This window comes from Mus musculus, chromosome X (assembly GCF_000001635.26).
Source record: "Mus musculus strain C57BL/6J chromosome X, GRCm38.p6 C57BL/6J".
NCBI classification, from domain to species: domain Eukaryota; kingdom Metazoa; phylum Chordata; class Mammalia; order Rodentia; family Muridae; genus Mus; species Mus musculus.
The window spans coordinates 104,285,593-104,306,135 of NC_000086.7; the positions used below are offsets into that span (position 1 = coordinate 104,285,593).

General features: G+C 35.3%; 1 protein-coding gene across 1 annotated transcript in view; it reads right to left on the minus strand.

Annotated features, from left to right (window-relative positions):
• Abcb7 (ATP-binding cassette, sub-family B (MDR/TAP), member 7) overlaps positions 1-20,543 on the minus strand; it is a 133,282-nt gene that overhangs the window by 5,028 nt on the left and 107,711 nt on the right. Inside the window, exons 5-15 of the mRNA NM_009592.1 lie at positions 19,678-19,810; positions 18,540-18,808; positions 17,537-17,625; positions 17,360-17,447; positions 16,202-16,376; positions 15,179-15,336; positions 14,458-14,621; positions 14,177-14,306; positions 10,239-10,410; positions 8,876-8,979; positions 5,531-5,638 (exon numbers count right to left, since the gene is read on the minus strand). Of these exons, the coding sequence (NP_033722.1) occupies positions 5,531-5,638; positions 8,876-8,979; positions 10,239-10,410; positions 14,177-14,306; positions 14,458-14,621; positions 15,179-15,336; positions 16,202-16,376; positions 17,360-17,447; positions 17,537-17,625; positions 18,540-18,808; positions 19,678-19,810 (1,590 nt within the window). The remainder of the gene's footprint in view (positions 1-5,530; positions 5,639-8,875; positions 8,980-10,238; positions 10,411-14,176; positions 14,307-14,457; positions 14,622-15,178; positions 15,337-16,201; positions 16,377-17,359; positions 17,448-17,536; positions 17,626-18,539; positions 18,809-19,677; positions 19,811-20,543) is intronic.

Consider the following 20,543-nt stretch of genomic DNA (forward strand, 5'->3'; position numbering starts at 1 on the left):
CTATACTACATTTTTAACTATTACAGTTAATCCCCTTTATTGCTTTTTTCCATCTAGGATCTGAAGAAAACTAACATATTGAACTTAAATGTTTCTAATTTTTAAAGAACTGAGTGCAAATCATAGGAAGTAGAGGGAGGGAGGGACCTGGAGGAGAGAGGAGGGGGAGGGAATAAAAGGGAGGCAGGATCAGGTATGGGAAGAGACAGGAAAGAAGTACAGAGGGTCAGAAAATTGAACAGAAATATGTAGCAGTGGTGGATAGGGAGCTGGGGTAGCCACTATAAAGTCCCAGATGCCAGGAAAGCAAGAGGCTCCCAGGACCCAGTGGGGATGACATTAGCTGAAATACCCAACAAAAAGTAGATAGAACCTGTAGAGACCACCTCCTATAGGCACAGCCCCTAGTTGGGAGATGGGGCCATCCACCCATCTAAAAAATTTTAATCCCAAATTGTTCCTGTCTAAAGGAAATACGAGGACAAAGTGTGGAGCAGATACTGAAGAAAGGCCATCCAGAGACTGCCCCACTTGGGGATCCATCCCATCTACAGACACCAAACCTATTGCTGATGCCAAAAAAGTGCTTGCTGACAGGAGCCTGGTATAACTGTTCTTGGAGAGGCTCTGCCAGCACCTAACCAATACAGATGTGGACGCTTGCAGCTAACCATTGGACTGACCCCGGGAAGAGCTAGGGAAAGAATGGAAGGAGCTGAAGGGGATTGCAACCCTATAGAAGAGCAACAATATCAACTAACCGGACCCTCTTCACCCGGCCCCCATCCCCAGCTCCCAGGGACTAAACCACCAAGCAAAGAGTACACACGGAGGGACCCATGGCTCCAGCTGCATATGTCATAGAAGATGGTTTTATCTGACATCAGTGGGAGGGGAGCCCCTTGGTCCTGTGGAGGCTTGATGCCCCAGTATAGGGGGATGCTAGAGCGGAGAGGTGGAAGTGAGTGAGTGGGTGGAGGAGCACCCTCATAGAAGCAGGGGAGGAGAGAGAGAAGGATGGGATGGAGGGTTTGTGGAAGAGTAACCAGGAAGGGGGATAATATTTGAAGTGTAAATAAATAAAATAGCCAAAAAAAGTTCTGAATACTATGCAAAATTTACACACCAAGTTTCTAACTGCGTGCTACTTTTCTCTTTGTGGCCCTGATATTTCTCAAATGTCCAGGTCTAAATGGTTTATAATTGTTCATTAAGACTGTCTTTCACTTTGGATTCATCTAGTTGTTCCAGATTAGTAGATCCAGGTGAAACCTTTTTTGTTTAAATTAAAAATAGGTTATGTGGAGCCAGAGATGGCTCTACTGTTGCACATCTTTCAGAGGATCTGAGCCAGGTTCCCAGTACCCACCTTGGGCACCTCATAATGGCCTGTAATTCCTGCTTCAGGGGATTCATGGCCTACTTCGGTCTTCTTTGGACACTGCACTCACATGGACAATCTCCACCTCCCCACCCCCACATACACACACACAATTAAAAATAGTCAATTTTAAAAAGGGTAAAAATGTCCTCAATGTACCATCACACCAGGAGGTACACAAACTAATTTGTTCCATTACTGATATGAAATTTGATCACATGCTTAAGGATATCTACCCAATTTCTCAAATTAACCGTCAAATTTTATCTTTGTAATAATATGTAATCTAAGTGATTTACTTTCAAACTGACTGAATAGTCTCTTCCTCAATAGTTTATTCAGTCTATGATGACTGTTTTCTTAATCAATTACTACAATGCTGGTTGCAAAATCTGACTCCCTGAATTTATCATTCCTTCTACAAGCTGGCTGGTGGTATTCTTAAAGGGCTTTCCTTTTCCTCTTGGTAGTTCTTGTTTTAGAAGTATCATCATGAATACAGAAATTAGTTTTTTACTCATTGTGTTACAACTCATTAGTGCCATTATTCTTTTTACTGCTCTAATTATCCCACATTTGGCCAGTGGGAGGTCATTCAAAGTGGTTCCTGTGTCCCTGTGACATGTGTTCATTAGTTTCCCAGCCCCAGATCAGCTTTTATCGAAGGAGGTTTGGTTCCTTTTAGTGAGAAACAGTAATTTAGTACCCAAGATCTGTGTGCCAGGAATGCTCATTACTTACAGACTTTCATCGCTTCCGGGCTTTTTCAGTGGACAGAATTAGAATACTTTTCGTATCAGAAATTTATAAAGATAATTCTGTTAAAAACGTAACCTTGTGAGAGTCTTGCTTTCCTTTGATGATTTTTTTTTACTTGCATCTTTCTTCTCCTAAGTAAGAGCTCTGATCTAAGAGCAGTGCATTTACTTAGCATATGCTGTTCAGTCTTGTATAGAAAATAATTTCAAACTGGGTACTTCTACAAAATCACCAACTATTTCTTTTGGACTAGTTAGCCTTGCAATACATTTGTGCTAGATTAAAAAATATCCTGGGGTTTTTGTTGTTGTCGTTGTTTTGTTTTGTTTATGCTAACTTGACACAATCCCAGGCATCTTGGAAGAAGGAACCTCCACTGAGAGAATGCTTTCGTAAGATTGGCTTGTAGGCAAGACTGGAGGGCATTTACTTGATTGATTATTGTGGCAGACCCCAGCACACTGTGGGTGGTGCCATCACTGTGCAGGTAGTTCTGGGGTGAATAAACAAGCAGGCTGAGCAGGCTGAGCAGGGGGAGGCAGTAAGCACCATTCCTCCAGGGTCTTTGCATCAGTTCCTGCCTTAGTTTCTCTCAATGGCAGACTGGAACTTGTAAACCAAGTAAATTCTTTTTGGTCAGTGTTTTATCACAACAAAGAAGCAAATTAGGACATTTAATAATAAGAGTATATAGTTGAAGTACTATGTTAAAAATTACATGGATTATTTCTATTATCAATGTGACAGTGCTGCTTCCTGTTACTGTTCATTTATATATATATATATATGTATGTATGTATATATATATATATATATATATATCCCCCCTTGATTTATTTTCATGATTTTAGTTAGCTTCGCAATGAGCTTTACACGTGCTACCATTAAGCTATATATCAGGCCCTTTTATATTTTTATTTTTAGAGTCTTACTAAGTTACTCAGGCTTCCATTCCCTAATAGCTGGGATGACAGGCTTGTGTTTACAAGCCTGGCTTCTATTTCTTATAGAAACATGAATTCTGCTATTTTAGCCTCATAGTCATCTTCACTTTTTATAATATCCTGATGCTTCCACTTTCTGAGCCATTTCAGGGTTCTACAGTATGAACCAAGTCATTTTTAAAAGTGCTTTCTCTCTATTTTGGCAAGTCATACTATCCAAATTTCTTAGTCCTTTTAATCTACCCACTTAACATCTTCCCCATATTTGCTGATATCCTTTGTCCAATGTTAAGTCCTCTTCTAGTACATTTGTTGATTTATAATTATACTCATTTCATCCCTTCAGTTTTATTTTATTTTGGATGGAGGAGGGGAGACAAATATGTCTAATCTTCTATGTTCAATCAGATGTCTCATAGATAGGTCATCTTTATAGAAATGTCATAAACAAATTTTGATAAGCGTGCCTGAGGTGACAGACAGACCATCAATTGAAAATGAGGTCACATAACTAAGCAATTAGAGACCCAACAAATAAAAATACGAAGACTGTGTGTAGATATAGATACTATTAAGGTGTTAATACATTAATTCTAATTCAAACCCAAGGGGCAATGTTGTGAAATAACTGCACAGACACATGGAAATAGATTATTTGCTAAGAAAGTCGAACATTTCCCATTACTTAGTAAAAGCTCGGAGAGCACAATTGATACAATTGGAAAGCTTACTTAAAAAGACCCAAGATACCAGATTTTATTTCAGGTTCTTAAATACAAAGATACAGCAAGGTTTAAGTTACCATTTAAGACATTCTGGTATAATAATATTGGGAACAAACATCTTGTCTAAAGAATGTAAACATTTATGAATAAACTAATAAGCTTAAAGTCAGAAGCATACAAACCCCTTATAGAGCAGAGCAGAGCCATCACAATACAAACAATGTCTAAGCTTTAGGAGAATGAAAAAAATACTCTCAGGCTGCGAATATACTTCAATGACACAGCACTTGCTTGCACGTATAAGGCTCTGAGTTCAATCTGCAGCATCATTAAAACACCCCTCTTGATTACTCAAAATTATTGAAAGCACATAATTGCTTCCTATCTTGTAACTCTCAACACACAGGCTTCAAAACAATAAAGAACTGAAGTATTGATTAGAAGAGAAAGATAATGATGGAAAAGTGAACAGTGTTAGAAATAATCACTAACAGGCAGGGAAAGAGACCCTTACAGAAAGTTATAAGGACAATAAGTAAACATTTTCAACTCTGCCAATCACAACAATGGTATTTTGATTTGCTGAGATCATATAGATAGTAGTAAGCTTGTATAGCAAACCCCTAAGACGTCAGAAAGGATATTTTCTTTTTTTTAAAAAATCTGATGGGTTCTTTTTCTTATTTATTTTATGTATATGAGTACACTGTAGTTGTCATCAAATTCACCAGAAGAGGGCATTGGATCCCATTACAGATGGTTGTCACCATGTGGTTGCTGGGATTTGAACTCAGCACCTCTGGAAGAGCAGTCAGTGCTCTAACCACTGGTCCATCTCTCCAGCCCCAAAAAGGATATTTTCTTACTTCATGTATAAGGAGAACAAAAATGTAAGTGGTCATGTTTATTTTTTGTTTGTTTTTTCGAGACAGGGTTTCTCTGTGTAGCCCTGGCTGACCTGGAACTCACTTTGTAGACCAGGCTGACCTCGAACTCAGAAATCCACCTGCCTCTGCCTCCCGAGTGCTGGGATTAAAGGCGTGCACCACCACACCCAGCTTAAGTGGTCATGTTTAAATGATCATTTCTATTTTACTGTAATGTTTAGAACATTAAGGTTATGTACAGCACCAAAACAATGAAAATACATCAAAGACACCATGCAAAGATTTTTTAGGACAAAAATGAATGCAGAAAAATGATTTTATTTAGACAACCCTTGAAAATATGCTTCCATAATGAAAAATACTTTCCTGATCAAATATTTACTTTTAGTACTTTAATGAAGAGCAAGTTACTATAGTTTATTCTTCTTCAAAATTTCATGCATTACTTCCTACAAAAGGGACGAAACCCAGTATACTATTAGGATCCAATGTCATCCAAAGAACACAGATTCTATAATATTATTTTAGGCACAATAATTAAATTTCAGGTACCTATATCTAGTTCTAATTTTCTTCGAATATTGTCATTTTTCATTTTTATAGCTTCTATTAAATTTGTTCTTTAATAAGTCAACATATATATTTAAAATGTACTGCTACTCCCCCAACCCTCTCATAGCCTCATTTCACTCCTCCCACCTCCCTACATTTCCTTCATTCATATCTCTTGGTTTTGTGACCCACTGATTTTTACCAGGTCAGTGTAAGGGACAAAAACTTCTCTAATTAAGATTGAATAGCAATGACTACTAACTTTTAAAGTTTTTCTCTTACCTGGCTCAGGACAATGATTTCATCTGCATCAACCACTGTTGACAATCTATGTGCAATGAAAATAGAAGTTCTGTGCTTGACCACATCTCTCATGGCACCAAGAATAGTCTACAAGTTTGACACGAGTAGGAGAAAACCAAAGCAGAGCTCTCATTAGGTCAGTGTACATGAAACCAATCCTATCTTTCCTAAAGGAACTTAGGATTTTATAGCACCACAAGTACTTCTACCTCTAATACTTACTAAAGGAAAGAAAACAAAGACAAAAATCCAAGAATATTAGGAAGTAAATATAAGTACACCATCATAAACTGATCATTTAGATTATCACTAAATTCTGTGGAAGCAGGAGATACTTTCTGTTTTAAAAAACTCTGGTGATACGAGGAACATAGTCATATATAATCTTATCAATAAGAACACAATTAAAGTGACGAGTCATTCATGAAAAGAAAGTTCAAAGAAGGACAGCAGTCTAAAACCTTGTAGGAACATCTGTTCTTCCTTAGTTCAAAAGCAAAGCACTTTTTTTTTTAACTTGAGGAAGCTTCCCCCCACCAAAAAAAGCATTTTGAGTTATTGTTTGCTTTTGGAGACATAGTCTCAGTATATAGCCCTGGCTGGCATAAGACACACCATGTAATCTGGCTGTCCTTAAACTGCTAGAATGAAAGGTGCATGTCACTGTACCTGGCCACATTTTAAGTTTTTAATACCTTCTAGAAAATAGATTTTGTATACTGCCTATGAAGTGTGAGACAATTACTTATATATTCAATTATCTTTGGAAACCTGGGCCTAACCAAAGCCAAGTGGGTAGAGAAGATAGTGTAGGTGATGAAGATATACTCATTGGCTTCCTTCCCACACATATTTCTTTCTTTCTTTCTTTCTTTCTTTCTTTCTTTCTTTCTTTCTTTCTTTCTTTCTTTCTTTCTTTCTTTCTTTTTCCCACAAGCTGTAGGTTTATAAGCAACATAAGTTATTTCTTACAGCAGTGGATGTTATAAAATACAGCATTGAAGTGTTAGATTTGGGGACTTATTGGGCCAAGCTCCTCATAGTTACTGCCATCCTTCTATGTCCTCCCATGTTGGCCAAAATAATTAACCATTCTTTATCATATTTTTAATTAGGTATTTTCCTCATTTACATTTCAAATGCTATCCCAAAAGTCCCGCATACCCCCCCACCCCCCTACCCACCCACTCCCACTTCTTGGCCCTGGCATTCCCCTGTACTGAGGCATATAAAGTTTGCAAGTCCAATGGGCCTCTCTTCCCAATGATGGCTGACTAGGTCATCTTCTGATACATATGCAGCTAGAGTCAAGAGCTCTGGGGGTACTGGTTAGTTCATATTGTTGTTCCACCTATAGGGTTGCAGACCCCTTTAGTTCCTTGGGTACTTCCTCTAGCTCCTCCATTGGGGGCTCTGTGTTCCATCCAATAGCTGACTGTGAGCATCCACTTTTGTGTATGCCAGGCACTGGCATAACCTCACAAGAGACAGCTATATCAGGGTCCTTTCAGCAAAATCTTGCCGGCGTATGCAATGGTGTCAGCCCCACACATATTTCTAAACATTTAATTTTTAAAAAGATATAATTACTGGGAGGACCAGTTTTCTGAAAAGACGACCTTAAGCTTTATTAGGACAGACTAATGGTCAAGTATAGGGCCAATATTAAACAAAACGAAACAAAACCCTGATGTTTATGGATAGTCTCTTTCCTATATAAAACTTAAGTTCTGAGTCCCCTGTACCTATTAAAAGGGCTCACTGAAGCCCTTCAAATCTTCCTCTGAGGAATTCTTTGTAAATGCTTAGTGGGTTATATTTTCTAACATAGTAATGCTATGCGACTTAAAAACTGCTGTTATAAATTCTATCTTGTTAGCTCAAAACATATATTGTACAACATATATTTATTTAGGTATAAAGTTCTTACAAATAGGCTGCTATTCTCTTTTGAATGGGATCTAGTTTTGTTAAATGCTCACTTAAAATATAATAAATTTGCTTTTTTTTCTTTTCTTTTCCTTTTGTCCCCTTTCTTTCCTTTCCTTTCCTTTCCTTTCCTTTCCTTTCCTTTCCTTTCCTCTCCCTCTCCCTCTCCCTCTCCCTCTCCCTCTCCCTCTCCCTCTCCCTCTCCCTCTCCCTCTCCCTCTCCCTCTCCCTCTCCCTCTCCCTCTCCCTCTCCCTCTCCCTCTCCCTCTCCCTCTCCCTCTCCCTGTATAGCCCTGGTTGTCCTGGAACTCACTCTGTAGACCAGGCTAGCCTCAGAAATCTGCCTGCCTCTGCCTCCTGAGTGCTGGGATTAAAGGCGTGCGCCACTACTGCCCAGCCCCAATAAATTCTCAAATGAATCTATTTTGAACAGTTTTAAGTATGCTGCTGATAAAATAATGAGGTTCCCTACAACTTAATTCCAAATAGAAATATTATATTGCCCTGCTGGTGAAGCTGAAAGGAGACCTCTACCTTAACACAGTCCTAAGAGAAAAGTAGCAACTGGAGACACTTGCTTCTTTGGTTGTAGATTAATCTACATGAAATTATCATTGCTGTGGAAACTTGTGTATATTGTAAAGATGTTGTTATAAGATACAATGTGCTTGTTGGGTAGTATCATGACATCATCGTGACAAACATCTTTCTGTTACACAACTCTTGTGAAATCAATACAAACTGATACCAGTTCTAAGGATTGCATGTGCTTGGCTTGTATGTCAATAGTAAGTGAAAAGCATTCTGGTATGTATTGTGTCACAGTCACTTACACGACTTCTATTAAGGGGTGCTAAATGACAAGAAGACAGTGAATAAAACTCTCTTCCTTCACTAGCACGTTGGGTAATGTGTACAGCTTTGCAAGATCAAGACTATAATAATAGCATAGAGTATCACACACTTTCAAAAGGAAGCACATTTGTGAACAGATTCACTGGGTCAATACAACCTGGCTTTTGTAGCATTCATTAACACTTGCTGTACAGGAGAAGAGGTTAGGTATTTTCCTACTAAAATTCATTCAAAACATGAAGTGAGTGGTTCTCAACTTGTGAGGTATAACCTCTTTGGGGGTTGAACGATCTTAACACAAGGGTTGCATATCAGGTATCTTGCACATTGTATCTTTACATTGTAATTCTTAACATCAAGTTTACAGTTATGAAGTAGAAATGAAAATAATGTTATGGTTGGGGGTCACCACCACATGAGGAACTGTATTAAAGGACTGCAGTGTTAGGAAGGTAGAGAACCACTACATAAGTAATGCAGATATTATACTGAAACTTCCAGGGAAAAAAGTTTGTTTTGTTATTTTCATTGTTAATTTACCTCTTCAGTAATTGAATCTAATGATGAAGTAGCTTCATCATAGAGAATAACTGGGGGATTCTTCAAAATGGCTCTTGCAATTGCTACCCTCTGCTTTTCTCCGCCTGGAAAAGAAAAAGGTTAATTTAAGAAAATATAATACAAGACTATTCTGCTTCTAGCATTTTTGTTGATTAAAACCATCAAGTTATACTTGCAACATTTACATCAACTCTTTATCACTCATCATTTTACTGAATTGTTTTTTAAAAATTATTTATTTATTATATGTAAGTATACTGTAGTGTGTCTTCAGACACTCCAGAAGAGAGCATCAGATTTTTTGTTACAGATGGTTGTGAGCCACCATGTGGTTGCTGGGATTTGAACTCAGGACCTTTGGAAGAGCAGTCGGCACTCTTAACTACTGAGCCATCTCTCCAGCCCTACTGAATTGTTAAGTTTAATTCTATATATGATATCCTTTGACAAACTATATTCCTTGAAATACAAATTTAATCTTAATGAATCTGATTCATGTCAGTGAAATAAATAATAACGAGAAGTAACAACTTTTATTCTCAAATTATTCTCACCAGAAACATGTTTATCATATATATGTATTTTTTTGTTTGTTTTTGCTTTTTTGTTTTCTGATTCTTTTTTTCTGAGACAGGGTTTCTCTGTATAGCCATGGCTGTCCTGGAACTCACTCTGTAGACCAGGCTGGCCTCTAACTCAGAAATCCGTTTGCCTCTGTCTCCCAAGTGCTGGGATTAAAGGCATGTGCCACCACTGCCCGGCTATCATATGTTATTTTAAAGATTTGTTTGTTTGTTTATTATACATAAGTACACTGTAGCTGTCTTCAGAAAGACCAGAAGAGGGCATCAGATTTTATTACAGATGGTTGTGAGCCACAATGTGGTTGCTGAGATTTGAACTCAGGGCCTCTGGAAGAGCATTCAGTGTTCTTAACTGCTGTGCCATCTCTCCAGCCCCATATGTTATTTTATATTACAAGTATTTCAATATGCAACAACCTTAGATAAAAATTCCAGTAGCAAAGAGTCAACAAAGCAAAAGGCAAATCTAATATCTGAAACTGGAAAACTTAAGAACATGAAACCATGAATATCTACATTTATGATTCATAAGTGGGAGTTTTAAAGAACTGAGCCTAAGGTAGGAAATGAGATGGGAGATACACTATCAGCAGTAATCTACTTAACTCTACTTGTCCTCTTTTCCAGGTGACTAACATCTTTGCTGTCCTTAAATATAAGGGTTATGGATTTCACATTACCACTAATATACCGGAACTTCTGTCAATAATTAACTCTGAATAGAATATAGAAGTAAAAGATTTAAAATCTTTCATTACCTGATAGCTTGAGTCCTCGTTCTCCTACTTGTGTGTCATATCCATGTGGCATTCGAAGAATTGCATCATGAAGACCAGCTAATTTTGCGACTGCATATACTTCCTCAGGTGAAGCATTGATGTTTCCATATAAGAGGTTGTAGTAGATGGTATTATGGAAGAGGACAGCATCCTGAAGCAGATTTATATAGACACGTGTGTGTATGTGTGTTTGTATACACATAGATATTTAAAGACACAAAGTAATAGTAAATATCAAACTATGGCAATCCCTTTAATTTGAGGAGGGTCCTGAAATCTCAGGTCCCTCTGTGGACCTAAGTATCACATCTGACTTGTTGTGTTCATTCCAGATTTATTTCTAGACATTTATATGCTTAACCATATGCTTTTTCAATTCAAGGGAACTCAGTCTACACAAATTATTTTATAAATTGCTTTTTTAATTTAACATATGATGGAGATTGTCCATTCTGAATAACAGAAACATACTTCACTGTTTTAAATGGTTATGTATTTCATATGACAGGTAAAATTTACTTATTCCTCGATTAATGTACATTAATGTGATTAACATGTTGGAGTAAAATAGCTTTTTCAAATGGCTTTACACAGCTGAGTATTTATGCACGGAGTTCAACATGTCAACTGATAGGTCAAAGGTCAAGTTTATGTTTACCCTATAATATTATTGATTAGCTATCCTGCAAATGTAGCTAGTAATATATGTGCATGCTCTCTATTCAGTGGTATGCATGGCTTCTAGATCTCCGCATCCTTAGCAACTCAGGTTATTACACATTTTCACTTGCTGTGACTTTTAGAGTGAAATGGGCTTTTTGTTTACATTCGCATATCCTTAATTACTGATGAGGCTAAATATATTTCCATACATTTGTAAGAAGCTTTTACTTCGGACTTGAAACTCAGAGAACAAATAATTTTTTCACCATGTCTGTATGTTTTTAGAGGAAGTCCACTGCAAGCTTTCATTTAATAACTCAACTTGTTCTAACATAGCATACTAAAGATAATTTATTTCAAGTGAGTATTCATCTATCTTTTATCAGTCTCTGAATGGCTCTAATTGTTAATATTCACTAGGAAACCCAATAAGGTCTTTTACATTTCAGGTTTAGAACTTCAGATATTATTTCATAATTTTTCTAGTTGTTTATATATCTACTATTAACATAAATTTGTCATACTGAGTTGGTATCAAATAAACTCAAAGTTCTACACACAGAAGTATTTTACAATATTTCATATTCTGAAAAAATTAACAAATGCTAACTGAAAAAAAAGAAAAATACAAGAGAATTGGATAAAATGAAAATGAACTAAAAGGTATGGTAGTCCACTCTTGTAATCCTAGCATACAGAATGGTAGGAGCGCCATAAGCTTGATGTCAGCCTGCACTAGAGAGTGAGACCCTATCCTCAAACCACAACACAAATGGAAGTTTTTCACAATGTTTTGCACACAGTAAATATGGGTAACTGTGGGATATAGAGCAATTGTTAATTTAGTTTATTTAAGTGAGCATTTTATTAAGTAACCACATTACTATCTATAGGTATCTTATAACATGGTATGCAACTTATAAATAGAAATAAATTTTACAAATTTAAGAAATTAAATAATATATTACTTTATCATCTAGAAAAACATTAATGCTTTGATATTTATTCCATTGTTCTCTCTATTTGCAAGTGTTAATATATATTGTATAGCTAGAATATTTTGATTGATATTTTTCAGCAAACTTTGTTATGACACAGTGCACAATACTCAATATTCTTTAAAACTTTAATGTTGGTCTCAAGAAATAATTTACTGGTTAAGAGCACTGGGGTTAAGTGGACCGGTTGTTCTTCCAGAGGATTTCCTGGGTTCAATTCCCAGTACATAGTCAAGTCATATGTAACCCCAGATTCAGAGGATCCAAAATTCTCTTCTGATCTCAATACCAGGCATGCACGAAGTACAAAGACTTACATGCAGGCAAAATACCCATATATGTCAAGTAAACAACAACAACAATGTAATTTGGGAAAAATTAATGATTTAAAATGACTACATATCACTTGATCCTGTAAGACTTCAAGCTTCAATTGGGTACATATTGGGTACTTCTATTGTATCCACTTTTCACTATGATAAATAATGGTGTCATTGTAAACATTTTATGTAAAGACACATGTTGTACCTTTTAATGTTTTACTAAAATTTCATAGAAGCAGAACTACTAGAAAACTTTCCCAGAGCTTGATATGTGTTGTTAATTTTCTTATGAAAGCTATATACTTCTCTCAGAAGAGCAAGACTCCCATTTCACAGAGTTGTGTCTAAACTTGATATCCTACATTTCAAAATCTTTATCAAGGTGATTAAAGTAAAAGTGTTATTTCATTTTCACTTAATTTTATATTACTAATGTCTCCAATAAGGATGGATAGCTTTTTTTCTTTTGTGAATTTAATGTTTTATTTTCAAAAGAATGAGAGAAACTATTATATAGTCTAACGGAATAGCAGAATTAGACTTGTATGAATTAGAACACAGAACCCAGTGAGGTTACAGCCCAGAATGTAGTTCATTTGGCAAATATGGTTGGTTGGTTGGTTGGTCAGTCAGTCAGTTGGTTGGTCAGTCTGTCTGTCTTTCTATCAGAGTCATCTAAGATGAATATTAAAAAACAGGTTTCTGGGCTCACAATGCACTCCACCACCAAAAGCAGAGCATATGAAAAGGAGTGGGATTTCAACAATTTCCCTAGTGTTATACTCACTAAAATTTGGAATTGTCAGGAAAACACAGGACAGAAAGGAGTGCCATATGCTGGAGTACTTGGGGATCTTTGGGGTGTGTGCCTCAAACTGAAGGCAATTACCTTATCATAGCCTTCCAAGTGCTGGAATTTCATGTGTGATCGCCACATCCTTCCTGATGACTTTCTTACAGGTTTTCTCCTCTCCTTTCCCCATATGATCTGTGCTCCCAGAGATCTGATACTGGTGTTATGAATCAGACAAGTACTCTACCATTTAGGCAGAGTCTCTGATTCCTTTATAGATTTTCAAGATAAAACCATACACCTGGGCTGGTGAGATGGCTCAGCGGGTAAGAACACCAACTACTCTTCTGAAGGTCCTGAGTTCAAATCCCAGCAACCACATGATGGCTCAAAACCATCCTTAACGAGATCTGACTCCCTCTTCTGGAGTGTCTGAAGACAGCTACAGTGTACTTACATATAATAAATAAATAAATAAATAAATAAATAAATAAATCTTAAAAAGAAAACAAACAAACAAACAAACAAACAAACCATATACCCGATAAGGCTATCTATTTCCTGTCTTCTCAGGCTTTACTTTAAATTTCCTTTCCTGGCCCAAAAGCATTTACTAGACATTTTAAAATTATTACAATGAGTCATGTACTGTATGTCTCATAGCAAAGAGGACACACAATAGCAAATAAGGCTTAAAACTTAAGTTTGGTAGAGTAACTACTTTGTAATTATAAACTTAATATGTTAAAAGCTATTCAAAGTTACTTTTAATTTTCTGAACATTTATATCGTGAGTATTGTGCTTGGCATGTGTATATGTATATTCTCTAGACTATAATAATAATAATAAATAGTATCTATTTATCACGAGGAAACTGAGATGAGCCCCACAGAAGTGATCGGTCTTAGACCTCGGATTAGACTCCATGTCTGCTTGATTAAGGTAGGTGGACACTGTGAGGACTGCTTGATTTACATATGCCAGCTAGGACTATATGATGATCCACTGTTTCAAAAAAAGCAGAATTTCACTTGAAAGGTCTAACACTATGTCACTAGCATATGTTGACTCCTTAGATTCAAATTATTATACTAATATATACGTCACCCCTCTAAGACTTATATTCTGTTTTTAAATACCTGAGGTACTACTCCCACTGCCCGCCGAAGACTTTCCAGGCTCACATCTTGTAAATTTTGACCAGCAAGGTAAATGCTACCCTTTTGAGGCTCATAGAAGCGAAACAGCAGCCTCACTATCGTGCTTTTTCTGAAATTGGAGAGGAAAAAAGGTTAATCAGCATCTGTTGTCATTAGGGAAGCTCCATTTAACTACACTTAATTATTTCCCTATGATAAAAATTCACATCCAGAATTACACATCAATAATGTAGAATTTTATAAATAACTAAATTACCCACCCTGACCCACTACCTCCTACAATGGCCACTTTCTTTCCTGCAGGGACTTCAAAAGATACTCCATTAAGGACTTTCTGTCCTTCGATGTATTCAAAATGCACATTATCAAAGGCCACCGTGGCTGTCTGTGGTGTTATTTGAAGGGGAGGTGCCATCACTTTGTCCTAGCAGGGAAGAAAAAACAAAAAACAACTTAATATACTACTTAGAGTAAGCTCTGTATACAAAGTTTTTAATTAACAGTCAGAAAAGGAAAATTGTGGGAAAGGAGATTTATGTAAATGGAATAAGGCCACTTCCATATTCTTTTTTCATTCCTCACTGCATACAAATATGTGGATAAGAAATTCCTATATATTTCAATTGCTAGGAACATTTTCTTGGTGAGGAGTTGGGGAAGAAATGATAGAAAAGAACTTGTTTGTCTAACATAGTGATACAAAAATATTCTTCTAGAACAGTAGTTCTCAACCTTCCTAATGCTGTGACCCTTTAATACAGTTCCTCATGTTGTGGTGACCCCCAACCATAACATTATTTTGTTAGTACTTAATAACTGTAATTTTGCTACTAGTGTGTATCTGACATGTAGGACATCTGGTCTGCGATCTCCTAAATGGGTCACGGCCACAGGTTGAGAACAGCTGTTCCTGAACAACCCAATGTTCACGACACAGCGTTGATGTTTTTTTGAAAAGGCATCTGAATATGCATTACTTACTTTAATCCGTGTGTCTACCTTGAGCAGAGTAAACAAGGTGTTCATATCTATGAGTGCTTGTCTTGTCTCTCTATATACAGTTCCCAGGAAGTTAAGGGGTAATGACAGTTGAAAAAGCAGTCCATTCACCATCACTAGATCTCCAACAGTAAGGGCACCTTAGTTTACAATCAGAAGAAGAAAGACATGATATAAATGTTCCTAGCTTAGGACACAGTTTTAGAGCCAATTTGTATGACAAATAGTTCTAAGTATACATAATCAGAAACATTTAAACTGACACAAATTGTACAGTTTATGAATGCATGAAATAAGTATGGCAGGAACTTGGTGTACATTGTATGGAAAGGGAAAAGCATACCTATATGCTATATTTAATATACAAAAAGAATGATTTAAGTAATGGTAGAAGTAGAAGGTTAAAAATATTTCTGTTTTTCCTCTAAGGCATAAGTAAACACTTCTTGTACAGTATGCAAAAGAAAATTTGTAAAAGAGCATATATTAAAATTTGGAGTGAATGGCTCTCATGACCAAAAATAATGATATTAATGTCACACCAGATATTAATTGTAAATGAAAAAACTACAAGAAAGATGCTGGTAATTATTATAAAACAAGTCCTTTGAACTAAACAGTAAATTAATGCCATTACTTTCCAGGTCTATAAGAAAAATTAAAAACATTAGATACTAAAAAGATTGCTATCTCAAATTAATAAAAACATTTTTAAAAGTATCATAAAATTACATGGTTAATTTTTAAAAAAATGTTTCTCCTAAAGCATCAGGTTACAGAGCCATAAAATGTGTAACTAGAATTCTTACTTTCAATGAGTAAGTCAGTGTTAACCAAAAGGAAATAAAAGAATTATCAATAAAATACATTCTGATAGGAAAAGAAAAACACTCTAAAATGGCTAAATATTGTGTTGAACACACTTTACAATTAACACAAAACATTTATTCCTTCCATTAACCCATTTATAATATTCTCTAAATGTGATACCCATAGACCCATTACCTGCCACAATTCCCTGACTGGCAAGCACCATTATAGCTGTTAATCCGACACTGAAAATAGCATTTTGGCCAAAATTCAGCATTGCCAGAGTAGAGGTACTTTTCAATGAAGCAGTCTCATATGTCTTCAGGAATCCATCATATCTTTGTGCTTCATATTTTTCATTATTAAAATACTACAAATATATAAAAATAGTAACTATGGATGAATCCGAATAAATACTCTTTTATGTAACTAGTATAAATTTTGTTACATTTGATATATAGATAAACTTTATTACAGATCCTTTATAAAATTGAACTTTGAAGAAAAAAATGGGTCAGCAGGAGTGGGAAGGGGATGAGAAGAGAAGTCGGGTGGGGGAGGTAAATAAAATAAAAATACATTATATGCATGTATGAAATTGTTAAAAATAAAAACAGAAATATATATATATATGACTATCTGTATGTATATGTATATATATATTTTCAATATTAGATTATAGTATTTCTGAAAGTTTTCAAATAAAGGATTACATTCAAAATTCAATAACCATTTAGAACCTAGCTAATCAATTGGAACCTAAAACTTATTATTTAAACATGCTTTCTATTTGTGACATTTCCTTCACAAATCCTCATCCCGATGCCTGGAATTCCCAGTTGCCACTGCCCTCACCATATCATGCCTTTTTGATGCGTCGTCATCTGAATACTTACTTTGCTTTTCTAGCATACTATGACATCACGGGAAGTCAAGAATGACATTGTGGTCTACTTTTACTACCTTTTCCCATTATAGCACTTAGCATAGTGCTTTTTGCATGAGAGGAATTCAGCAATTACTCAGCTAATGAATGTAAAAATGAATGAAATAATTGAGGGAAAACACTATACTAGGCACTCTGAAGGATAAAAGAACTTGTATATCAGCTTAATTAGCTAATATTCATTTGTAATCAGGATGCTAATCATATTTATGACCATTTAATAACTAACTCAGAAGGTAAAATTCTGATATTTCCAAATAAAAACTGAAGAGGAAAGACAGAACATTCCTAAACAAAAGAAAAATATATTTCATCATACCTAGAGATCCTATTCTAATCTGATATCCTTATGGCGACCACTAAATCTTGGTGTGAAAGTCAGACAACCGGATACTTAAACAGCTTACCTTCACAGTTTCATAATTCAGCAGTGAGTCGATAGCAGCATTACCTGCATCGTTATCTGCTTTGTTCATTTCTATTCTAAATCTAGTTCTGTAAGACAAAGATTTACGCAGCATGAAACATATGCTATAGTGTAACTAATTTCTGCATTCTTGACTAGCCTCTGGGGAATAGCATACCTCCACCGTGTAACTGCAACTGTGAATGCTGTATATGCACCAAGTGTTCCTAGGGTTACCAATGCAAACTGGGCACCACATTTGTAATACTGAAAAAGAAGTCAAGAGAAATAACAAGAAGGGGTTAAATTATCTTTCACTTTCATCATTTACCAATAAATAAGAAAAGTGAGAGATTTATCATGTATGTAAAAAACTCTAGCAACATTTTCTATCATGTAAAATAAAAATGCAAAAATAGTTATTTTAGTAAAATATGATTATGAATCATGGTTAATTATATTTTGAACCAAAATTATAACTGGATATAGCAGTTTCATTTAAGTCTAAAACTTAGCAAAATGGAAAGCCTGTAGAGAATATTATTGCTTTCATTGAAAGTGTTATTTAAAATACTATGCACTTCTTCAGATAATACAAAGCATTCCTTTTCTTATAATTATTGTTTTAAAAACAATAAAACGAATCAATTTGTTTAAAAGTTGATGTTCCCACTTTAAAGCATCACAGCAGCAAATTTCAGTCAAAGGATATTTATAAAAACTATGATGCTTACCAGTTACCTTAATCAATAATCAAATACCTTAGACAATCACTCAAGTTAACAAGAAAAGAAAGTCAAATGGTACCGCCACAATTATACCATCAAATTCTAACACTGAAACAGTTTAAGCCTAAAGAGGAATTAAGTAAAAGATTACATTGTTTTAACATGTTAGGATCCATAAATTGAAATGTAAATTCTGAGCACATCAATCCAATATGCAACATACAAAATTCTTGGGAGGAAAAAAAAAACATTAGAAGCACTAATCAATGATCTAGGTGTCTAAAAGATTAACAGAGAATGTAGACAGTCCTTTGACGCTTGTGGCAAAATAATGAAACAAACTACAAAATCTTTCTGGCATCATGGTACGCAGAAGCATAACAGTTTCAAATATTCACTTGCTATTAATAAGACTATAAGATAAAAGCTTACTATGAAAACTGTATTACTTACCAAAACACTACTGACAAGCATCATCTCAAACACAATAGGGAGAAGATTAAATACTAACGCACTGAGGACAAAACTAATGCCCCTTGTTCCTCTGTCAATAGCCTTAGATAAAGCTCCTGTCTGTCTGCTCAGATGGAAACCCAGATCCAAGTTGTGGAGATGGAGAAATACATTTTTGGCTATTCTTCGTATTGAATTTTGTGCTACTTTGCCAAATACTGCATTTCGAACTTCATTGAAAAAGGCAGCTCCGGCTCTTGATACACCATCTAACATAACAAAAGAAAAAGGGGCGGGGGGACAGAAATTTTAGAATCATAGTAGTGTAAGTGACAAGGCTGCAGGAAATCTTTGTACAATGAACGGTTCATCCAATAAATAAATATAACACAGAATATTTACACTAAAAGAAGCCTAGAACTCATCTACTCTAATGAATACTAACCTTTTCATCATCGTGAATCCCTTTCCATGTTATTTGACCCTAGATTTCAGATGCTGAAAGATTTTTTTTCCAATTAAAATACTTTTAATGTAGAAATAGCCCAGATGGCCTCATTGTGGGTAAGTGCACAATATCTAATTCAATTCTCTCAAATAACAAATGTGAAAGGCTTAGATGCTGAAGAGTCAAGTGCTTTTAGCAAGCCCCCGCTTCTGCTATGAAGTATTATAAAATGTCCTTTCAAATATATGGGGCCCCAGTACATTTGACAGAACATTCTATTATTTTCGAATTGTATTTGTTTGTCATGGTCACTGAGTATATTTTAACAAAGCACGAATGTTCATAGATCATTAATTAGCTACTTTCATTCAATATTAACAGTGAGAAAAGAACTGGGTTTCTTAAGAGAGTTATCTTATAAAAAGTCTAGTGAAGGTGGTGGCAATGCATTTAATGTCTTGCTTTATATTATCCTTTTCTCAAACATGGAAAATGCTGCCATATCACGGAAGTTTTGCAAAGCATAGCATACAATGAATTTTTGAAAACAGATCAAAAAAATCTCACATAAAATAATAAAAATCCAAAATGCTAAGTTGTATTTGTAGTTAAAAGGTCATCTGCTCAAATATGATGAAACCTTCTTGAAGAAAGTCAACACCTGTAGACAGATTAAAGAATCACACATACAGCCAATCAGAACTGCTGTTGCCATGGTTGCAACTGTATTTGGTGCATCACTCAGGTTCAGCATGTTTCCCGACATCTGGTTGAGGCTGTCTACAGCATATTTAAACATGAAAGGAACCACAATATTCATGGCCTAAAAATATAAAAAACATCAATTACCCATCATACATAAAACATTTATTATAAAAGTACAAATATTTTCCTTAAATTATTATTTTTGGTAATGTTTACTGGAATACATTTGCTGGAATTGAAATGATTTTTCTAATTTATAAAGATAAAAATCTTTGGCACTGGGAGCTCTGCTATTTCAGGATTCCTATGACACACTGCCATGCTAATATTAATTTACAACCTATATTTTATATTATAGTTATTTATGTATATATTTTTCTTTTTAATTATATCCTTGAGGGTTTAGATCATACTACTCTTTTTTTGTCCTACCCCTATAGAGTTTAATGTTTTGCATAAAGAAAGGGATAAATATTTCAACATGATTTTTTTTACCAGACAATTTGAAGTTGAAATTATATACCAAAGAGGATCATAAAAGCTAAAACATGATAACTGTCTGTGATTGATTCACTATTGGGGAAAAATACCACTGCCAGATCTGTTTAGCTCACAATAGTCTTTGTTCTACTATCATAGAAAACAAGCATCAAATGGTTTGATTTGCCCTCTGTTTCTTTTAGAATATACTAAAAAGAGTTCTAATACAGAAAGCAACATTTAGGTCCAGCAAATTTATCAGACTATCAAAGTACTTTTGAAAAGGTTAAATTACAGACTTAAAAAATACAAACAATGAATATGGCCTATTAAACACACTGGAAATATACCACCTGCTTTATTGCTATGCT